Here is a 23,671-nt window from a genome sequence, read left to right on the forward strand (position 1 = left end):
AAAGGCAGAAGCCATGTCTTTCTTATGCATGATGAGCATAAGTATTTTTCTTTGTCTGCAGCACGTTTTGTTGAGGGAACAGGGCACTGGGACCTCCTACCTTGCTGGGGCCCAGAAGTCCCTGTTCATAGACTTAGAATACCATCATCATCAATGTTTCAGTGCACAAACCCAGAGGAAGGTGCTCTGTAAATGGTAAAGTACTAGACAGATGTGGATCTGTGTTTTGATGGCAGCTGGAGTTGGCTCCCCTGACAGGTCATACGTAGCCCTTTGCTAGGTATGCCTTTTCTCTCCATCCATCTGTAGCCTTCTAAAATCCGTACCTTGTCGCAGAAACAATTTTCAGGTTATCTTCTTGCCCCTAATGGGGGCCCACATTGGTGTTGCTGTTTCTCCTTAGGTGTTCTCCAGGGAGCCAGACCTTCATCAACACCATCCATGGTATTTCTTTCTACTTCTTTCAGCTGGGGCCTAAAATAGAGAAAAAGAAAAAAGAAACAAACCTATTTCTTCCACAGTCTCCCACTTCTAACCCTTGGTAGCCTGGATTCTCATTCCTCTGCCTTGAGGCCTTTCAAAAAGGGGGAGAGAGTGGAAGGAAGAGGAGACCCGAGGAGAATGGGATTAGGGAGAACAGCCCCATAGAGAAGATTGAGAAAGAGGGTACGATGAAAACCCTGCAAAAGGGACGAGACCTGTTGCTGCCTGGCATCCCATTCCCCAACCGGATCTGTGCCCAATGTGAGGAGTCCCCCAGCCGTTGGAACAGGAGGGAATGTACAATGCAAGATGAGCCTTCCTCTGCCACTAGGAGCAAGCCTGCCTGCCTGTCGCCAAGGCTCAGTCTGCATCTGCATGCAGAGAACACAGTTTGGACGAGGAGGAAGTCTTGGCGTCCCGGCTGTTTTAGTTATTTGCTTATTTGTCTAACGGTCAGGGAAACGTAGAGTAGAAGATAGCACAGAACCCAAGAGAAGGATGGGGTGGAAGGACTGGCAAACACATGAAAAACTAAACCAGATGTCAACAAGAAAGAAAAAAGTTAAGTTCAGGAAATGTAGAGAAAAATCGGTGTAGACTCAGATTCTGTAATAATTAAATTCTGTGCTACACAAAAGACGTCAAAGGTAAAATCTTTAAAAAGCGGTCTCATTCCCAAGCAATGATCAACTTACTTAAATTTAAAAAAATTATATATGAAGTCTACTGAATTTGTTTATAATGGGATTCATGTTCTTGTTCTCTTAAAAAAACACACACTGACCATTTGGAGAGCAACGTGACATGCGGGAGCACACATCAGAGAGGAAACAAAAGCAGAAAACAAACAAGCTTATTCCCAACAGAAAAGAAACGCCATTTCCAGGAAAATCAGGGAAAGGTTGGAGAGAACTGGGCTCTAATTGTACTGCAGAGACAAAGAGGGAGTGAGTCTCTGGGCATGAGTGGGAGGCGGGCGCGCCTGCCCAGGGGCAGGGGAGTCAGCGGCACCCGGGCTGCATGCTCACCTCTTACAATGGGGAGGCTTAGCATCACAACTGGAAAACCTTTCTTTTAGATACAGTGGTTCGGGAAGGTGGATGAGGCTGAGAGCTACGTGAACTGACGGAAGTGAAAGACGAGCGAGTTGATTTTGAGGTGTAAGGGCCTCTGGGAAATCAGACTCCTTCCAGCGCTAGGAGTTGGGCTTCCCTTGAGGAGGGAGGCTGGGTGGGCTCCTGGTGATGGCTGGCTTTCTGGGCTCTGTAGTGACAGTGTGGGATTGTGCAATCAGGAGGTACTGAGCCTCCCAGCACCTCTGTTTCTCTGAGGGTACCTCCGTGGCAGGAGTGGGGAGCTGAGCTGTCTAGCCTGCCTCGTGGGCATGTTCTCCCTCGTGTCTGAGGGGATTTCTTTCTCATTCCAGGCAACAAGGGGGAGGTTTCTGGTAGGTCGGGCCCTGTGCCCTCCTGCACCTGCCCTTGAGCTCTATGCTGGGACATCTGGGAAAGACATTGCTGCTTGTGGCCTTGAAGAAGTGCTGTGACCACATGTGAACCCCCCTTTTGTCTCTCTCTTCCTGTTCTTCTTGCTTAGAAATGATGAGGTGGGATAGAAGGAACACAGGGAGAACCGAGAGAGGCTGCTGGGAACCGACCTCTCCGCTGCTTGGAGGCTTCCTGACTTGCTCTTCCTCCGTCTCCCTCTGGGAAGGGAGAGCCCCAGAGCTGTCTTCTCACCAGGCCTGTAGGGGCCAGGGTTAGTTGTAAGGGACAGAGAAGGAAAGAAGATTCACAAGAACTTTGCTGATGCAGGCATCTCCTCTCCCTCCACACCAGCTCTTTATCTCCAAAACTTCCCCCATCTCTTAGCATATTTGCTTTGTGTTATAATGTGGATTCCTGCAGAAAGGGGGTCTGGATATTCTTCCAAATGAAAAGCCATTATTAAAAGCTGCAGGCAGACCAGCTGGTAAATAATTTTTTAGTTCCGGCACTGAGTACCTTTCATTTCTTGATTTTGTCCATTCAGCTAAACTTTATCCTGGGGGTTGTTTTTTGGACGTGGAGGTTGGAAGCAAGAGGTTTCCTTTTCGGAAAATCCACTTAGCCAAGGAGGTAGAATTCAAGAACTCATGGCTTTTATTTCTCTTTCCTTCCTCCCTCCCTGCTTCCCCCCGCCCCTTTCTTCTTTCTTTTCTCCCTCCAACAGAAACAGAGTTTAACATCAAGACTTTTGTCCTTGTGGCCTTTTCTTGATCTCCCCCCCCCCCACTTACTTTTAGCTAAATCATCCCAGTTCTTTACCCCAAGCTTTCCCTAATTCTACAGTCTTCTTTAACCCTAAGTTTTTGCTTCTTTACACTGGAAGTTTTTCTGGGGCTGAATCACAGTATTGAATTCTGTGTCCATAAAGAATCCATTCAGGCTTTTACCCCGGGGAAGGGGCAGGAGGAGCGGGTGGAAGAAAAAGTGTTCACTTTTTTCAGGAAAAGGAAGTTGTGGAAATCAAGTTCTGGATCGTGATCATCCATGGAAAAGGAAAGGAAGTGCTCATTCTCAAGACATACCAAGTGACTGCCCTCTTACGGGCGATCATCAGTGTTTTCATCAAGGGCTTCCCCCACCTCTTCGTGCTTTTCACACTCTGGCTCCGGCATTCTCTCCCTTGGGCTGGGCTATTTCTTTAAGCAGCTGCCTGTCTGGGTTGAAACTGTGGGGGTCTTTCTCTGGCCCCAGCCGTGATGGTATCACCTGCTACGCCACTGTGTTCTGGCACCAATGGGTGGGATATGTGCTCGAGAGGAGCATCAGCTGTGGGCGGGGCCAAGGTTCTGAATTTTATGGGGATTGGTGATGGCGGTGCCTCAGTAGCGGGTGTCATTGAATTCAGTCATGTCAGCCTCTTCAGAAAGCAGCAAAAAGCCTCTGTGTGTGCACATACGTGTGTGTGTTTAGATAAGATATTCAACTCTGTGGAGAAGAGACCCCATAAGCATCCGACCAATTATACCTAGAAAATAACATTTTCCTTTCGGAGATTTCAGAGTTACCTGCATTAGAGTAGACCATCAACCCCTCAGACAGCCTGATCCTGAAAGACACATAGATTGAAATAATCTGTCAGACTTGGAATAACTGAAAAAAAAAAAAAAAAAAAGTCCTAGCAATAACTGAAAAATACAGGCTTGTTTGGGTCTCAAAGATAGCCTTTGGGAGCACATAGACAGAGGTCTCATTGTCTGCAAGGACCCTGCTGCTTCAGGGGTCCCCCCAGACCATCCTCTTTTGATTTTAAGGTGGAACAGACTTCTTTTTTGTCACACAACAAGTCCCTGCCCCACTCACCCCAGGATGGAGCCTTCACAATTACACTGAGTTTTGTGGAGAAGCCTTCAAAAGACTTCTTATCAAAGCAGTGAGTGACACAATCATTCCATCTCAAGCCCCTGCTTTTGCTTCCCTCTGACCAATGCTGAGCGGAGTTACCTATTCATTGGGGCTCCCTAATGGTTCCGCTGTGAGCCCTTTCTGGAGAATGCAGACTATAATGGGAGAGAGAAAGGCTGCAACGGGGTTGTCTTTCTTTCCTGGGAACTTCTTTTCTGAAGCACTGAATGAGACCTTTGCAGGCGAGGGCAGTGGCTCCCCTTCAGAATGCCTGGCCTGTTTCCCAGTGTGAAACATTCCCCAAATATGCAACTTTGCTAGAGTCCTAGCCACCAGAGCCCAGAGCCGCCTGCCGCAGGGAGAGCTGGCATTCCACCGGGATGCCAGGGTGGGGGCGTGGGGCTCCATCCCCTCGGGCAGCCCCCGCGCTTGCCAGATGCCAGGATGACCCAGCCCCTAGTTACATCGTCCAGGAAAAGAATCTTGTCACAGCAGCCCGGCTGTGACAAGAGCTTGAAGCTTCTCTCTCTCTTTAAATCCCCTCCTTCATTTAAATCCAATCCTATAAAAAGGCTTTTGTTGAAGAAGCAGCCATGGCATCACGGTGCACGTCTGTGTCACTGCTCTCAGTGTTTCCAAAGATGGACAAAAAGAACATTCGTTAGTTGAATTCCTGAGCGAACAGGTCTGAAAATTGACTTGGAGGGAGGAGAGGTAAATGGCAGCGGTCACATGGCGTTTGTCTTGTCTGCAAGCGATGAAGCCAAAGAGGAAGGGAGCTTCTCGTGGATGGTAAGAAGCCCCTGACAGGGAGTGCCTGGGCAGCAGTGTCCTTACTTACGATGTGTCTGGGGAAGGGCCTGCTTGGGGTGGCAGAGCTCGGGCTGCCTGGGGCTGGCTGTTAGAGGTGCATTTGGAAGCTGGGGTGAGCAGGGTTGGGCGCTGTGTCGATCACGTAGGGAAGGAAGAGGCTCTGATTCCTTTACCGTCTCTTGGGGAGGGAGCCACTTGCGCGTACCTTGCTCAAGTCTACTTTTGTGGGTTCCTACAGCATAGAGCTGGCACTACAGTCGTACCTTGCCAGTATGCTCCCTGAGGCTTTGTGTGTTGAAAACAGTCATGTCCAAAGTACTATCGAGGAAATGACCATTGCTCCTTGGCTTAAGCTTTTGCTTCATTTCATGTCAACTTAGAGCTCTTGAACCTCCCAAACAAAGTCTTCATTTCAAGGAGGCCACTGACGAAAGGACCTAGAAAGGGGATGGTTTCCTGGGTTTTCTGATGGTCATTTTATCATTTACTTACTCAGTTTGATGTTCTTTCGCTTTAGCTTTAAATGCATATGGTTGTCAAAAGCAAAATCAACCATGCCAAAAAATGATGCCCAACAAAAGCATAGATTTTGGTATTCCTAATAAATAAACGTTCTTTCTCATGGCTTAGTTGAATTGTTTTTCTGGAAGCTCAATCCTTCGTCTGCTCAAACTGGGGGATATTGTTCTGTTTTGGTGTTTCTTCACTTTCAGGCATTTGGAGCAAAGTATCACACACCTTCTCTTAATTTCACCCTCTTCTGTGTGAGTTTTCTGCCACCTTTGACTTTTCTTTTGCTTTTGGCCAATATTGTTGTAATTCTTTCTGGCTTCTTGCTTCTTTGAGCACAACCCTGCTGCTGTTCCTTTGGATTTTTTCCCTAGCTGTCCCTTGGCATCCATTGTCTGCCATGCCCGTTTTTCCAAATCCTAGTCCCAGAAACTAGCCCTGCAGAGGAGTGTAGCTAGGGGCTGTGGGGCCAGGTGTGCAAGGTCCGAGTCCTGACTCGAACACTCCCTAGTTGTGTGACCTTGAGCTAGTTAATTCCCTTTTGCAGACTTCACTGTCCTCTACAATAAGAGGGGACATCACAGTACCTCTGTCACAGAGCTCTTTAGGTGATTCAATGACTTCATACTGGTGAGGTGCTCAGAAGAGTGCCTTACATCACTAGGGTTTAGTGTGGGCTTCTTCCATTTCTGATGTAGGGGAAATATTAGCTCTTGGGAAAGATCAGACAACGGAGGAGAATGGGTTTGATGACGGGGTGGTGGTATTTTAGCATATTGTTTCTGAGGTACTTCTGGTCCTTCTTGATATAAAGGGGAAAATCCCTGTGTCCCCTAGACTGGTTCTTGAGATACAATTCACACATCGTACAGTTCATCAATTGAGAGTGTACTGTTCAACAGTTTTGGGTACGCTGTACTGTTCATCTTGTTTAAATTCTGGTAAAATATATATAAACACAAAATTTGCCATATTAACCATTTTTCAATGTACAGGTCATTGGCACTAGTTGCATTTATAATGTTATGCAACATGACCTCTATTTCCGTATCTTTTCCTTCACCCCAAACAGAAAGTCTGTGCCCAGTAAGTAGTAACTCCTCAGCCCCTCTGCCTTGGCCCCTGATAACCTCTGATCTGCTCTCTGACTCTATGAATTAGCCTATTCTAGATATTTTATGTCAGTGGGATCATACAGTACGTGTTCTTTTGTGTAGACTTCTTTCATTCAGCCTCCTTTGCTCAAGGTTCACGCGTGTCGTTGCACGTATCAGAACTCCATTCCTTTCTATACCAGAGGAGTATTTCACTGGATGGCTATATTCTACTTTGTTTATCCAGTCATCCACAGGCGGACATTCAGGTTGTCTCCACCGTTCGGCTGTTGTAATCATGCTGCTGGACACTGGCGAACAAGCATCTGGTCAAGTCCCTGCTTTCAGTCTACCGAGGAGTGGAATTGCTAGGCCATCTAATAGTTCTATTTTAGCTTTTTGAACAATTGGCCAGCTATTTTCCTGGAAAGGTCATTCTGCCCTCTGGTATTCCTCTCTTTTGGAGTTTATCTCCTTCAGAATCTGTTCCATTTTGTCTCGTCATCCAAGTTTCCCCATATTCTGAGCAGCAGACTTGTTCTTGTCCCCCCTGACCACGTGTCTCCCCTCCGTGTGTCTGGGACACAGCCCTCCTCTCTTCCTCATGAACCAGTAGAGCACATATTGCTCACTCCGGCCCCTCACGCACCCAGTCATTCTTTGTCTAATTGTCCAAGGAAGGGGTGTTTATGCAGAAAGTCATCCACAGGCTTCGGTCTACTTTGTCTGGAGGTGATTTCAGCCACTCAGATTCCCCTAAAACGTTGTACTTGAAGGTATGGGAAATCATGGACGTGGAGCCAAAGGACTGCAGCCCTCCTTAGACATGCTCCTTCACCCCTACAACACCTTGCTTTGTTTTTCTGCATCGACTTTGCTTGTCTTTACAAGCAATTTGGCCACTCTGTCCAGTGGGAGAGTTGTTCTCCACTCTTCATTTGCTCACAGTTTCTCCACTTTTCTCTGGGCAAGTGAATTAATTAACGGATACTCCAACAGACTGTAAGCCCGCCTCAGACAGCCATTCTGGTGGTTGGGTAATTGTTAGCCAGGGTTTCTGGATGTCATTCATTTCACAATCAGGCTCCTAATTAATCTCAGCACCATTCTCACCAGAAGAAAGGCTGATGCGGGGAAACATCCCCAATTACCATGAGAAAGGAAATGTCAAGAGCCCCGTTGAGTTTTCCTGGCATCCACCCCTTGTCTCAGATGAAAACCCACCATTAACGCGCAGAGAGGCAGCCTGGCAAGCAACCCTGCAAATTTGAGGACTGTGAGAGCATGAGGAGCCCCAGACAGCTGGACCCAGCTCTGGGAGGAACCTGCGGGGTCTGCGCTCTCGTATAGTAACACCCATTGTGCTGCCCAAGATAGTGTGGAGAATCCCCGTGCTGTGTGCCCATCGGAGCAGCGGTAGCTCTGCTGTCCCTGAAGCCCGCTGGGCAGTTTTAACCGGGAAAAGCTAAAGGACTCCCTTTTTTGTCTGTGTTTTCGTGTCCACAGGACAAAAGATCCTTCATCACCGAAGTGACGTTTTAGAAACAGTGGTCCTGATCAACCCCTCAGATGAAGCCGTCAGCACTGAGGTAAGCATGTGGCCCCGGGGAGCCTAGGGCGGAGTGTCACCCGGTGGACGGAGCCCACCTGACTGGAAGGGCAGGGGCGGGCGGGGCAGGAGACGGACACGGAGAGAGAAGTTCTGCATCCAGGGTCGCTCCCTTACCTCCAGTCAGTGGCCGGTTCCCTACCTCAGGACCACCCCAGACTGCCCCTCCCCAGAAAGACAAAGTGGAAGATGTGTGGTGGAACTGGGGTATTTTATAGAGGCAAGGGGATATGAAATCTTGGGTGTTTATGGAGGGTGTGGTGCTCGGTGGTGTCTGGCTGGGAGGTAGCAGGGGAAATAGACTGCAAGCCCTCAGGACAGGACATTTAGGACACAGATTTGGAGAAAAATAGTATCTTTGAGGCAAGCTCCCTCCAGAGCCATTCTGCTTACCCCCCTATAATCGCCACCAAAAGGCAGGATAGCCTGGTGATCGGGAGCATGGCCTTGGGTACCAGAATCCCTGGATTCTGCCACTTTTAAGCTTGTGGCCTGGGGTAAATTATTTATTGTCTTTTTGTCTCAGTTCCTACCTCCGTGAAATGGAGATCACAACAGTGCTTATGATGTGATTAGAAGCCTTAGATGCTTACACAGAGCATGGCGTGTAAGCATTGAAATATAAATGTTGGTTGTTCTTCTTATTAATGTTATTATTACTGTCATTTGAAATTATTGCCAAAAAAGAATAACTGGGTATTTCTGAGACTATAGTTAGAGAAGAGCTTGGCTGAAGCCAAGAGTCCCTGACCCCCCAGGCAGAAGGAATTGCTGCAGCTCCCTTTTCCTCTACTTTTATGACAGGTTAGCAATTTTGAAACCGGGTGCTGCTTGGACATTAAGGTTGCCACAGTCCCTGGGGGCTGGGGGAGGGGGGACTTTATTATCTACAACATCTTCTCTGCCCATGCTTTGAGCTTCTTTTTGAAAATTGAGATACAATTCATATATCATAAAATCCATCTTTTAAAGTGTGTAATTCATGGGTTTTTAGTATATGCACCAAGTTGCGTGCCTATCATCGCTGTCTGTTCCAAAATATGTCCACCACCCCTTGAAAACCCCCAGCCGGTTAGCCAACGCTCCCCATTCCTCCCAGTTGCTGGCAACTTGTAATCTACTTTTTGCCTCTGTGGATTTGCCTCTTGGAGTATTTTGGATAATGGAATCCTATACTAGGTGGCTTTTGCGTCTGGCTTATTTCCCTCAGCATAATGTTTTCAGGAGTCACCCATGTTGTAGCATGTATCAGTACTTCATTCCTTCTTTACGATTGAATGCTATTCCATTGTGGGGATGTCCTTCAGTTTATCCAGTCATCAGCTGATGGACACTGGGTGGCTTCCACTTTTTGGTAATCATTATGTAGTCTGTTGTGATCCCACTTCCATCTGCTCCAGATCGGCAGGACCTCTTTGACAGTCCATGAAGGCACGTGTTTGAGGCAAATGGTGGGCTAGCAGTCTCTCTGTGATTAACAGAATTAGGAAGTAAAGGCAATTTGAGATGGAAAAGGAAAAATAAGGAATTTCTCCAAGGAATCCAGGCTTGCTTGTGGAGCAGATGGGGCTGGAACGATTACGTGGGTCTTGTGTGTTTCCTTGATTAGAACTTGGGATTCTTGGGGACCACGCGTCATGTCCTGTTTACTTTTGTATCCCTCCCTTGGTGTCTAGCATGATGCCTGGCAGTGAATTTGTGCTGAACTGAACTGTGCTCGGAACGAATACCTTGGTGCTTGGAGCAGCGTTTCTGCTGAAGGACAGGCTGGCTTCCTGCCACTTTAAAGAACAGAGAGTTCTTTCGTGCAAACCATTTACAATTCTATTTAAAAGATTCCCATTTGGAGCAGCCTTTTGTTTCTGTTCAATGTCAGGCACCTTGCTGATCCTACTGGAGATGGGCATTTGGAGCTGAGCGTTTGCTGGATGGCTTGGAAGGAAAGGGGTCCTGTAAGGGAGGGGCTCACTGGGGACTGTCACTGGAAATCTGTGCTTCCTGAGGCAGCAGTCGGGGGGCTGGGCTGCACTTGGTGACTCAGCCTGTGAGACATCCCTAAGTCTCACAGACGGTACACTGCTAGCAGACACAGCTGTGGAGACTTCTGTGTGAAAGACAAGGAAACTAGTGGGGAGAGAGTCAATCACCACTTCTGGTTTGGTCGTCTCGAACATGGAAGGTGGCACTCATGGGCCCATTGACCAGATGATCACAGTTGTTGGCTCTGTCCACCGCCCCAGGGGAAATGCATGAGTTTGGCTGGTGATGGATGTCAAGCCCTGCAAGAGCCAGCCCTGTCCTGCGAGTGGGATGGCGGGTGGGGTTACGTATGGCTCATGTCCAGCTCCCTGTGCTTTGTTTCAGGTGCGCCTGATGATCACGGACGCTGCCCGACACAAGCTGCTCGTGCTGACCGGGCAGTGCTTTGAAAATACCGGAGAGCTCATTCTCCAGTCCGGTTCTTTCTCCTTCCAGAACTTCATAGAGATTTTCACCGATCAAGAGGTGGGCTCCTGTCTGCAAATAGCTAAGCTTTCCAGTTGCTTGGTTACAGTTGTAGCCTGAGGCTCCACTTTGAAAGCCTGGGACTGGGGCTAGGAGAAGGGGAGGGAATGTCACACCTCCTTTGAAATAAGCAAAATTGCATGATCCAACATACTGTAGTCCTACTGACTCATCACCAAAAGAATTCAGGACACCCATCTATATATAATGAATTGGAACCATTCTTAATGTGCTGGAGATGGAGGTGGAGGGGGATTGGAATAGTCAGTAGTTTAGAGATGGCAAAAATAATGGAGAAACTTGAAATGATAGAGCCCAGAAGAAAACCCAGGTGTCCTGTTTTTTCTGAAAGTGTACTCCAAAGATCTCTTAGTCTTTTGGTAGGATTCAACTGCCCTGATGTCTTTCAGTATCTCTACTTACTTTCCCCGGTCTAATTATTTCTCACTGGTCTTACTATTAATGCCTGGTCCCAATGTTTGAACTTGGGCTGCTTGAACAGCCCAACAAAGAGAAGGCTCAAGAAAGGGAAGCAGGTAGGGAAATGCGGCACATCCTTGCCCCCAAGAACAAGATGGTTAAGGCAGCTGGATTGGGTCATTAGTATTTCTAATGAACATATCTTATTCTCTGATGATACATGTGAGGGGTTGAATATTATATGACATTAGTGGTATTTGGTAAAATCAGATTTTAAAGAGCTTAATTTGGTTATTTTTGCTTGAGAATTTATCCTGGCTGGGAAAATTCTCTTTCCAAAACAACATGCCTCTTTCATTTTGTTTGTTTAGTAGTTAGATATTCTAACTACTAGGGCCATCAACGTAATGGGTTGGGGCCTGCCCATGGTGGATCACAGGTTTCTACACAGAGGGGCTGAGGGATGTGTACACAGGAGTCCCCGTGTCCACTTGAAACCATCTTCCTGAGAACTTCCTGAGTTGGTGGCCTCTCAGCCACCCAAGTGGCAAAGGGCCATCTGTCTCTCTGCATTTAAGCTTCCTTAGCCCTGGGCTTCACAGAGAGGCCTCTCTGTACCTGTCATCAATGGTGAGAGCTGTGGCTTTGTTTGGCTTACCCGGAGGCTTTGTGAAAACTTTGGCTGGGTGACTTCACAGTGTTTCACTCCCCACCCACTGGGGAGAATAAAAAACAGGGAAAAGAAACATTTCACTTAGCGTTTAAAGCCCCCACTTTCAGAAGGTGTGATGTCAGCTGGGGCCTGAGGCAGACAGCCCTGGCTTCCCACAGCAGGAAGGGGCCTCAGGGTGCACTCACAGCTGGTACCATCCTAACCTGCTTCAAAACGAATGAAGTCTTTTGTCCCTTTCTCTCCAGAGTTTGTCATCTCCCTACCTCCAAGGCTACTAGGGTTTAGCCTGCACAGTTGGAAATCACTTACTTAATAGAAGATTGTATTGACCAATGGTCACTAGCCATTTAGAGCCACGACTCCCCCTGTGTCCTTAGAAAAAGTACAGAATGACTCCGTAACAAAGGGACCTTAAAGGTCACTGGTGTTGAGGTTTGTTCCTTTTATTGAGTTCTTGATACATGCTCGTCCCTCTATAGAAACCAGAAACACCATTTAGGAAAAACAAATGATGCATTTTTAAAAAATAAAAATAGATTAAAAATAAATGGACTGAAAGGTACAATTACTAATACATCTTGAGCTTCAGTTTGTGGGAGTCTTAGTCATTGGAGGTTAACTACATAACCAGAACTTAACGGATAGAAGAGTTATCTGGGCAACCCATTCCTCCCTGAAATCTGAAGAAGGTGAAATCACATCTCCTGGGACAGTTTTCATTCTGTTAGAGAGTTTTTCTTTCTTTATCTCATTCTATCTTATTTTTGGAAGGAATGTGCTCCCTTTTCCACTTGAGGTTTTGCAGACACCCATCACCAACACTGCCAGTTGTTTTTTCCCTTCAGATTATTTTCAGTTCTTCACACCATTCTTCATAAAAGAAGAGAGTGAAAGTTCATTACATTGTCTGGTCACTTTCCTTTAAACCTGTTTGCAGGAAAGGGATGAGATGGGTTTGGGGAAAAGTGAGGAGTTGTCTTGGGCATGTTTTAGTGCCTTGGTGTTACCAGACAATTAGATACATGAGTCAGGGGCTCGAGGAACCAAGAGTGGGGCTGGAGACACGTGGAAGCAGATGAAGTGATCTAGAGAGAGAAGTGTATTCGAAGAGCAAGGTTTAGAGGTTATGGTCAAGGAGGAGGAGACAACAACTTCAGTTTGTCTGTTTGGTTTTGGTCTAGTTTCTTTAAAATGTCATGACTCATACTGGGCACCATACTCCAGGGGTCCCTGACCAGGTTAGGACTTCTAACCTGACGTCTGTAGTTTTCAATACAATCTTCTATTAAGTAAGTCTGAAAGTAACTTTTGACCATCAACATCCATAATTTAAATGTCACTGGGGAGGGGATGCAGGCTTTAAAGAGAGCTGTAATTTACATAAACTAGGGGTTCACTTTAAGAAAAAGAAAACAAAATTATCAGTACACAGTTAAGTACAGGGCTTTGGGGGGGGACCATGCCAGCGAGGAGCCTTGAAGTTTAAGCTGCTTTAGCTTTACGATAAATCCACTTGCCTGTCAACTAAAATCCTTGAGTCTTCTCCATGAATATGGTTGTTAAGCCACATCTCCCAATCCTTTGCTTTATCCTGCTGGTTTACTGGACCTTACATTTATCCCTTTAGTACGCCAGCCTGTTAGAGTTAACTTAGCCATCATCATCCCAATGTCAAGAGCTTTCCGTGAGTGTTTTAACTCTGCCATCCCACATTTTGCTCCGCCTCCCATTTTCATGCCACTGACAGGTTTGACAAGCATGTCTTTGCCATTTTTATCCAAGTCAGTGCTCCACAGGACATAAATGAGGCCTGAGGCATCCCGTCACAGACCTCCGTCCAGGTTGACACTAAGCAGCAGGATTTCTATGAGTGGCTACGAATCCGCCTCATTCTGCTATCACACTGTTCAGAGATCTTCTTAAACGTCTTGCTAAAACCCGGAGATACACTGTCCACCGTATTTCCTCGTCAGTCAAGCAAGTAACCTAATCAAAAAAGGAAATCTAGTTAGAGTAGGCTGTGGTTTAGAAATTCAAATCTTATTTCATTATCTGCAGTAAAGTAAATTATTTCTCATCTCTTCCTTCCTCTTCCAGTATGCCTGCATTTAATTATAGTTTTAACATATTTAACAAAAAGACTATCTTTGCCCCAAGCAATATTTCTTCCAGTTGAGTCTCTCGTCTGTATTCCTAAGAACAAAGGTAGCGCAGCAATCAGTGTGCTTGAGAAGTATTCGCAGGCTCATGGTCACTTCCAAAGCAGCCACTCTGGGAGGACAGTGCATATTGAATTGGCCAAGTTCAGTGCAGTTTAATGAACATCTCTGGAGCTGATGATGTATTAGGGAAACACACATAACGATACAGAGATACACGAGGGTGTGTTTCCGCCTATTCACAAACTTCTACTACAATGGGCTATACTAACTACCATTTACTATGATGATATTTCCAAACTCTATAAGAGGAAGACACTTTTTCCAAGTCTGAGACGTACTCACAAGTTTCCTTGCCACTGCTAAGGCTGTTGGCTCCTCCTTATTTCTCTCATCTGTGCATTGCATACAGATTGAGTGGGTGTTCTTAAGACTTAGTCTTTGCTCTGAGACACTCACTCCAGCATTCATGTTGGTGCTCAGGTCTGGAAGCTGGCTCGGGCAATGGGGGGGAAACAGAGGCTTTGCTGCCACTGTGTAGCTTTAAGACTGTGGGAGTCATGCCTCCTATTCCCTCTCTCCTTCGTGAAGGCCTCTCTCTAGCTCTGCTCTCTGCATTCCTTCCTCGTCATGCCCAGTACACTGCAGCTTCTCCAGGGAGACCCGATTTTCCCTTTCCGAAAGAAACCTGTGCAGTGCTGACTTTCTTCTCTGCTTTGCCTTGTACATAGTTTTTTATTCACTAGACTCTCGGCTGTTTTTCAATACCCTTGACTTCCTCAAAATTCTGTGCAAACTTGCTTTGTTTTGGGGTCATATTTCCTTCATTTCTTAGGAACTTCCCAGATAGAAGTGAAAAGATGGGAAATAGGTATTCCTCAAGTTGGTTTTTTTTTTTTTTTTTTTTTACCTTTTCCTTAAACTTGATTCAATACCTTCTACACACAGCTGGCTCATACCCCTCAGGGTGGAATTTTAAAAACTGAAATGAAGTAAACTTAATTTTAAAATTTCACTGTTGAAGACTCAGCATTTTGAGTTTTCCTAGATTTCTCCTCTAAAATGTATTATAAAGCATGAATAGTGTGTATGTACTTGGTGTGAAAATGAGGATGGAGAGAACCCTAATTGTGCTACAATAACAGTGATGAGGGTCTATGCTAATTACCGGACGACAGACCCTCTTTGGTGCTAATGTTTGCTCTGATCAGCAGATAATTTGAGTAAAAGCCACCCCAGATGTGCTTTTTCAGTTTTCTTACCTTCTAAAACAGTGGACTCGTCTCCCTTTTATAGGAAATTGTCAAGTCTGAGGAAAACAACAAAGTCAAAGACTTACTATTTTGCTATTTTGTGACCCTTCACAAAATGTAGGATAAATACACTAACAAAACAGAAGTGGAAATGTCACTACAATCTAATGTAGGAAAATTCAGATTCTATAAATTACCCATCTACACCACACACACTAGTTGCCTTGGAATGTTAGTGTCCAGGAGGTTGTGTGAGACAGGAAACCATTAGAAGATTGGAAAGTGAGAGTTCATACCATGCTGGCTGGGGGATGCCTGGGCCAAGTGAAGTCTTTACTTTCCTTTTCATCATTAGCCATCGAAGACACAGAGCTCGTTTCACTTGAAACTCTGGGCTGATTTATGAGCTTTGCTACACCTGAGAGAAGACTGGAGTTGATGACATGATTTTCCCTCAGTATTTACTATGCCAAGACCATGAAACATATGGCCATACTATGGAGTTAGAAAGCACTTTGATTAAACCCCAGTCTCTGTTTTGTTCATGCTTTGCTCTTCTGCATTCCCATCCTATGGTCCTGTCCTATGCACTGAAAAAATTTTGAGCCAGATTCGATCCTAGCCACTCACACCCAGCTCGCCCTGAGAAAAGCAAGAGTTGTGAGAAAGCAGAATGTTTCACCTTGGATTTAAACCTGAGCCAATGGGGGACAAGTCTGGCTACTTGCTCCTATAATTAATTATCCATTTGCTTTCATCATGACTTTAATCAGAGGATTTGTATTTGCTGAGAATCTGCTGGATGAGCCACTCATGTTTTAAAGATGCCAGAACCAGTGACTTTTTGTAGTGATGTGTAGTCTAGAACTTTCTGTCTCTGAGGGGAAGAAAACGCATCCAACTTTTTGCTTTGGTATCCACCAGATTCTAAAAGTAGTCAACAACTAGTGCACTCTATCTAAACTTTAGTGTGTCAGGCAGGCCTTTTGGCCAAGCCCAGGGGAATCGAGGAAGACATTTTATGTAAGTGGTGAGATGACTCTCATAGGCTTCCTCTGTGATTGTGTAAAGGGCATTTTGTGCATGGCAGGCACCCAGGGGTGATACCCAAAGTACTTCATAACCACTGCGGCACAGGCACTGGTCATTCAGAATGGTCACTGGTCCTAGAACCGGAGCAGAGGTCTGGAGGTCCCCTGCTGGGCAAGAAGAGGCTGGAGGGGTCCCAGAGGAGGTGCTGGCAGTGGGGAGCAGTGGTTGAGGCAGAAGGGAGTAGTAGAACGGGTGCAGGATGAAGGCTGTTCACCTACCAGAATGGCAATAATTCTGTGTTTACCCAACTAGCACCTCTGAAATCAGCCCTTTGTGTACCTGGTGATCCTGTAATGCGTAGTAATGGATGGAGATGATGGATGAGTGATGACAGTCACTTAAACCTTTTCTTTCTTCCTTTATTATTATTATTTTTTTTAACTCCCAGATTGGGGAATTACTGAGTACCACCCATCCTGCCAACAAAGCCAGCTTAACACTGTTCTGTCCTGAAGAAGGGGACTGGAAGAACTCCAATCTCGACAGACACAATCTCCAAGACTTCATTAATATTAAACTCAACTCAGCTTCTATATTGCCAGAAATGGAAGGACTTTCCGAGTTTACCGAGTATCTCTCAGAATCAGTGGAAGTCCCATCTCCCTTTGATATCCTGGAACCTCCCACATCAGGCGGATTCCTAAAGCTCTCCAAGCCTTGTTGTTACATTTTTCCAGGAGGGAGGGGCGACTCTGCACTGTTTGCCGTGAACGGATTCAATATGCTCATCAATGGAGGATCGGAAAGGAAATCCTGCTTCTGGAAGCTCATCCGACACTTGGACCGAGTGGACTCCATCCTACTCACCCACATTGGGGATGACAATTTGCCTGGAATAAACAGCATGCTGCAGCGGAAGATTGCGGAGCTCGAGGAAGAACAGTCTCAGGGCTCCACCACAAATAGTGACTGGATGAAAAACCTCATCTCTCCTGACTTAGGAGTTGTATTTCTCAATGTCCCTGAAAATCTTAAAAATCCAGAGCCAAACATCAAGATGAAGAGAAGCATAGAAGAAGCTTGCTTCACTCTCCAGTACCTAAATAAATTGTCCATGAAGCCAGAACCTCTCTTTAGAAGCGTAGGCAATACCATTGACCCTGTCATTCTTTTCCAAAAAATGGGAGTTGGTAAACTTGAGATGTACGTCCTTAACCCTGTCAAGAGCAGCAAGGAAATGCAGTATTTTATGCAACAGTGGACTGGCACTAACAAAGACAAGGCTGAACTTATCCTGCCTAATGGTCAAGAAATAGATATCCCAATTTCCTACTTAACTTCAGTCTCCTCTTTGATCGTGTGGCATCCAGCAAACCCTGCAGAGAAAATCATTCGGGTCCTGTTTCCCGGCAATAGCACCCAGTACAATATCCTGGAAGGACTGGAAAAGCTCAAACACTTAGACTTTCTGAAACAGCCACTGGCCACCCAGAAGGACCTAACTGGCCAGGTGGTGACTCCAGCTGTGAAACAAGTAAAACTGAAACAGAGAGCCGACAGCCGAGAGAGCCTGAAGCCAGCTGCAAAACCACTTCCCAGCAAATCTGTCCGAAAGGAGTCGAAAGAAGAGACCCCTGATGTCGCAAAAGCTAATCACGTGGAAAAGGCACCCAAAGTTGAAAGCAAAGAAAAGGTAACCGTGAAAAAAGACAAGCCCATAAAAACAGAGACCAAACCTCCAGTGAGCGAAAAGGAGGTCCCCAGCAAGGAAGAGCTGCCCCCAGTGAAAGCTGAGGTGACTGAAAAGCCCACCACAGATGTCAAACCCAAAGTCGCCAAGGAGAAGACGGTGAAAAAGGAAACAAAGGCAAAATCTGAAGAAAAGAAAGAGGAGAAGGAAAAGCCTAAGAAAGAAGTGGCTAAAAAGGAGGACAAAACACCCATCAAGAAGGAGGAAAAACCCAAAAAGGAAGAGGTAAAAAAGGAAGTGAAAAAAGAAATCAAGAAAGAAGAGAAAAAAGAACCCAAGAAAGAGGTTAAGAAAGAAACCCCACTGAAGGAAGCCAAGAAGGAGGTGAAGAAGGAAGAGAAGAAGGAAATTAAAAAGGAAGAAAAGGAACCCAAAAAAGAAATTAAGAAACTTCCTAAAGACACAAAGAAACCATCTACTCCTCTATCTGAAGCCAAAAAACCAGCCGCATTAAAACCAAAAGTACCCAAGAAGGAAGAGGCAGTTAAGAAAGATTCTGTTGCTGCTGGGAAGCCAAAGGAGAAGGGGAAGATTAAAGTCGTTAAGAAGGAAGGCAAGACATCAGAGGCTGCGGCCGCAGCCATTGGCTCTGTGGCTGCCGCTGCGGCTGTGGTGGCAGCAGCTGGTGTAGCGGGCGCCGGCCCTGCCAAAGAACTTGAGGCCGAGAGGTCCCTTATGTCATCCCCTGAGGATCTGACCAAGGACTTTGAAGAGCTCAAGGCCGAAGAGGTCGATGTAGCAAAAGACATGAAGCCTCAGCTGGAGCTGATTGAAGATGAGGAGAAACTGAAGGAAACTGAGCCAGTCGAAGCCTATGTCATCCAGAAAGAGACAGAAGTCATCAAAGGCCCTGCTGAGTCTCCTGATGAGGGAATCACCACCACTGAAGGGGAGGGTGAATGTGAACAAACTCCGGAGGAGCTGGAGCCGGTTGAGAAGCAGGGGGTGGACGACATTGAAAAATATGAAGACGAAGGAGCTGGTTTTGAAGAATCCTCAGAGACTGGAGACTATGAAGAGAAGGCAGAAACTGAGGAGGCCGAGGAGCCGGAAGAGGACGTTGAAGAAAATGTGTGTGTGAGCACCTCCAAGCACAGCCTCATGGAGGAGGAGGAAAGTGCCAAGGCTGAGGCAGATGTGCACATCAAGGAGAAGAGGGAGTCTCTGGCCAGTGGAGATGACCGAGCAGAAGAAGACATGAATGAGGTGGTGGAGAAAGGAGAAGCTGAACAATCGGAGGAGGAGGGTGATGAAGAGGACAGAGCCGAGGATGCCAGAGAGGAAGAATATGAGCCCGAAAAAGCGGAAGCTGAAGATTACGTGATGGCCGTGGTCGACAAGGCTGCGGAGGCTGGCGGCGTCGAGGATCAGTATGGATTCCTTACCACAGCCATCAAGCAACCAGGAGCCCAGTCTCCTGCCCGAGAACCTGCGTCTTCAATTCATGATGAGACTTTACCTGGAGGCTCAGAGAGTGAGGCCACTGCTTCTGATGAGGAGAATCGAGAAGACCAGCCTGAAGAGTTCACTGCCACCTCTGGCTACACGCAGTCTACCATTGAGATATCCAGTGAGCCCACCCCAATGGATGAGATGTCTACTCCTCGTGATGTGATGAGTGATGAGATCAACAATGAAGAGACAGAGTCCCCATCTCAAGAATTTGTAAACATCACCAAATACGAGTCTGCACTGTATGCGCAGGAATACAGTAAACCTGCTGTTACGACACTCAATGGATTATCTGAAGGCTCAAAAACAGATGCCACAGATGGGAAGGACTACAATGCGTCAGCCTCCACCATCTCACCACCGTCGTCCATGGAGGAAGACAAATTTAGCAAATCTGCTCTGCGTGATGCGTACTGCTCGGAAGAGAAAGACCTAAGAGCCAGTGCCACACTGATGATCAAAGAAACCATCCCAGCAGTGTCTGATGAAAAACTGAGTCCACCCAAGAGCCCATCCCTGAGCCCATCTCCTCCTTCACCCATAGAAAAGACCCCTCTGGGTGAACGCAGTGTGAACTTTTCTTTGACGCCCAATGAGATTCAAGTCTCAGCAGAGGCAGAAGCAGCCCCAGTGTCTCCTGAGGTGACCCAAGAAGTAGTTGAAGAACATTGTGCTAGTCCTGAGGATAAGACCCTGGAAGTGGTGTCTCCCTCTCAGTCTGTAACTGGCAGCGCGGGCCACACGCCTTACTACCAGTCTCCCACAGAAGAGAAGTCTAGTCAGCTCCCCACAGAAGTAACTGAAAAACCACCAGCGGTTCCAGTGAGTTTTGAATTCAGTGATGCCAAAGATGAGAATGAAAGGGCTTCCATAAGCCCCATGGATGAACCTGTGCCTGACTCAGAATCTCCCATTGAAAAAGTTTTGTCTCCTTTACGGAGCCCTCCCCTAATTGGATCCGAGTCTGCATATGAAGGTTTTCTAAGTGCTGACGACAAGGCTGCTGGTAGAGGTGCTGAAAGCCCCTTTGAAGGAAAGAATGGAAAACAAGGCTTTCCAGACAAATTAAGTCCAGTTTCTGACATAACCTCTACTGGTCTTTTCCAAGACAAAGAGGAAGGGAAAAGCACAGACTTTATACCAATAAAGGAAGACTTTGGTCAAGAAAAGAAAACTGATGATGTCGAAGCTATGAGTTCTCAATCTGGACTGGCTTTAGATGAAAGGAAGTTAGGAGGAGATGTTTCTCCTACCCAAATAGATGTCAGTCAGTTTGGATCTTTTAAGGAAGATACTAAGATGTCCATTTCTGAAGGCACTGTCTCAGACAAGTCGGCTACTCCTGTTGATGAGGGTGTAGCAGAAGACACATACTCTCATATGGAGGGTGTGGCCTCAGTATCCACAGCTTCTGTGGCTACAAGTTCATTTCCAGAGCCAACAACAGATGATGTGTCTCCTTCTCTGCATGCTGAGGTTGGCTCCCCACACTCCACTGAAGTGGATGACTCCCTTTCAGTGTCTGTGGTGCAAACACCGACTACTTTCCAGGAAACAGAAATGTCTCCATCTAAAGAAGAATGTCCAAGACCAATGTCAATTTCTCCACCAGATTTCTCCCCTAAAACAGCCAAATCCAGGACACCAGTCCAAGATCACAGATCAGAACAGTCCTCAATGTCTATTGAATTTGGCCAAGAATCCCCTGAGCATTCCCTTGCTATGGACTTTAGCCGACAGTCTCCAGATCACCCTACGGTGGGTGCGAGTATGCTTCACATCACTGAAAATGGGCCAACTGAAGTGGATTACAGTCCTTCGGACATGCAGGACTCTAGTTTATCGCATAAAATACCACCAATGGAGGAGCCGTCCTACACCCAAGATAATGATCTTTCTGAGCTTATCTCAGTGTCTCAGGTTGAGGCCTCTCCATCCACCTCTTCAGCACATACTCCCTCTCAGATAGCATCTCCTCTCCAAGAAGACACTCTATCCGACGTTGCTCCTCCCAGAGATATATCCTTATATGCCTCACTCACCTCAGAAAAAGTGCAAAGTCTAGAAGGAGAGAAACTCTCACCAAAATCTGATATCTCGCCACTCACCCCACGGGAGTCCTCTCCTTTATATTCACCTAGCTTTTCAGATTCTACCTCTGCCGTCAAAGAGAGCATAGCAGTTTGCCACACTTCCTCTCCTCCAGCGATGGATGCAGCATCCGCAGAGCCCTATGGCTTCCGTGCCTCGATGTTATTTGATACAATGCAACACCAGCTAGCCTTGAACAGAGATTTGGCGTCATCTGGTGTGGAGAAGGACAGTGGAGGGAAGACGCCTGGTGACTTCAGCTATGCCTATCAAAAGCCCGAGAAAACAACCAGGTCCCCAGATGGAGAAGGCTACGACTATGAGTCTTATGAGAAAACCACCCGGCCCCCAGATGTGAGTGGCTATTACTATGAGAAGACAGAGAGAACCACAAAATCCCCATCTGACAGCAGCTACTCCTATGACACCATTGAGAAAACCACCAAGACTCCTGAAGATGGTGGCTATGCCTATGACATTGCTGAGAAGACCACCCGGACCCCTGAAGAGGGTGAGTACAGCTATGAGACAAGTGAGAAGACGATGAGGACCCCTGAAGTGAGTGGTTACAGCTATGAAAAGACTGAGAGGTCTAGACGGCTCTTGGATGACATCAGCAACGGCTATGATGATCCTGAAGATGGCGGCCATACACTTGGGGATTCTAGCTACTCTTACGAGACCACTGAGAAAATTGCCAGTTTCTCTGAGTCTGGAAGTTTCTCCTATGAGACATCTACAACAGCTACACGAACCCCTGAGGCTTCAAAGTACTGTTATGAGACCGCAGAGAAAATCACCAGAACGCCCCAAGCATCTACATATTCCTATGAGACTTCGGACCAGTGCTACACTGCGGAAAAGAAGTCCCCCTCAGAGGCTCGCCAGGATGTTGACTTATGCCTTGTGTCCTCCTGTGAATACAAGCATCCCAAGACAGAACTCTCACCCTCCTTCATTAATCCCAATCCTCTCGAGTGGTTTGCCAGTGAAGAGCCAACTGAAGAATCCGAGAAGCCCCTCACCCAAGCAGGGGGAGCCCCACCGCCTCCAGGAGGAAAGCCACAGGGGCGACAATGTGACGAAACCCCTCCCACCTCAGTCAGCGAGTCTGCTCCCTCCCAGACGGATTCTGATGTTCCTCCGGAGACCGAAGAGTGCCCTTCCATCACAGCTGATGCAAATATCGACTCCGAAGATGAATCAGAAACCATCCCCACAGACAAAACCGTCACATACAGACACATGGACCCACCTCCAGCTCCCATGCAGGACCGCAGCCCTTCTCCACGCCACCCTGATGTGTCCATGATGGACCCGGAGGCCTTGGCCATCGAGCAGAACCTGGGCAAAGCTCTGAAGAAAGACCTGAAAGAGAAGACCAAAACCAAAAAGCCAGGCACAAAGACCAAGTCATCATCCCCTGTCAAAAAGGGGGATGGGAAGTCGAAGCCCTCTGCAGCTTCACCCAAACCGGCGGGCTTGAAGGAATCCTCAGATAAGGTGTCTAGAGTGGCTTCTCCTAAGAAGAAGGAATCTGTGGAGAAAGCAACAAAAACCACTACCGCTCCTGAGGTCAAAGCTGCACGTGGGGAAGAGAAAGACAAGGACACCAAGAATGCCGCCAATGCCTCCACATCCAAGTCGGTAAAGACTGCAGCTGCAGGTAGGTGGAAGGTGCCGGCACCCTGATACAGGCCAAGACTGCTGCACTTGGACTGGAGCCTTTGAATTTCCCTGCGACTTGGTACTAGGAAGATGAGAGAGTACAACAGTCCCTTTCCCCTCTACTAGCCTTTTCTGCCAAAAGGTGTGGGTCTCAGCCCCGTGGGGCCATAGGTTTGAGGGTGGTGTGGCACTCTGCCCAGAGTGGCTCTGATTCACCAGGTGTGATTTCCGGGCTTTGTTCCATTCTGCAGCAGAGCAACCACAGCCTTGTTCTGAATCTTCAGAACCAGGGATGTGTGTTTCAGGCTCCCCTGGGAGACTGTGTTGGCATTGACTTCAGCCACACGGGCCTCAGAATTAAGTGAAGGTGACACAGGCCAGGAGCTCCCAAAGGCTTAGGGAGACCTGGAGTGCCAAGCCAAGCCAAGCCTAGCATGGCCAGTGTAGGCCCAAGATTTAGATTCAATTTTTTTATGAAAATTTTTAAAGTAAAATTATCACATTTTTAAATGTAAAGTTATGACACTTAAAAATTAAAAATTAGAAAATTTTTACATTAAAAAAAAATCGCCAGTCTAGGGCGACATGCACATTAAAGGTAGTACTCTTATTTGTTTTCTTACTGGCCAATGAATGTCATAATTTCAATTGCCAGTACACAGTACAAATTGAGAGAAAAACATCAAAGCTCTTCTTATCCCCCTCTTAGGCCACGGTCTCACTAACAGAGTCAGGATTCTATACCAGTTTGAAATTCAGTTGGTAGGAGA

General features: G+C 46.7%; 1 protein-coding gene across 1 annotated transcript in view; it reads left to right on the forward strand.

The window, feature by feature from the left end:
• LOC111155314 (microtubule associated protein 1B) overlaps positions 1 to 23,671 on the forward strand; it is a 91,944-nt gene that overhangs the window by 62,681 nt on the left and 5,592 nt on the right. Inside the window, 3 exon segments of the mRNA XM_022515458.1 lie at positions 7,796 to 7,878; positions 10,263 to 10,403; positions 16,389 to 22,899. Of these exon segments, the coding sequence (XP_022371166.1) occupies positions 7,796 to 7,878; positions 10,263 to 10,403; positions 16,389 to 22,899 (6,735 nt within the window).

This window comes from Enhydra lutris, unplaced genomic scaffold (assembly GCF_002288905.1).
Source record: "Enhydra lutris kenyoni isolate GAN:26980312 unplaced genomic scaffold, ASM228890v2 scaffoldscaffold40, whole genome shotgun sequence".
NCBI lineage: Eukaryota > Metazoa > Chordata > Mammalia > Carnivora > Mustelidae > Enhydra > Enhydra lutris.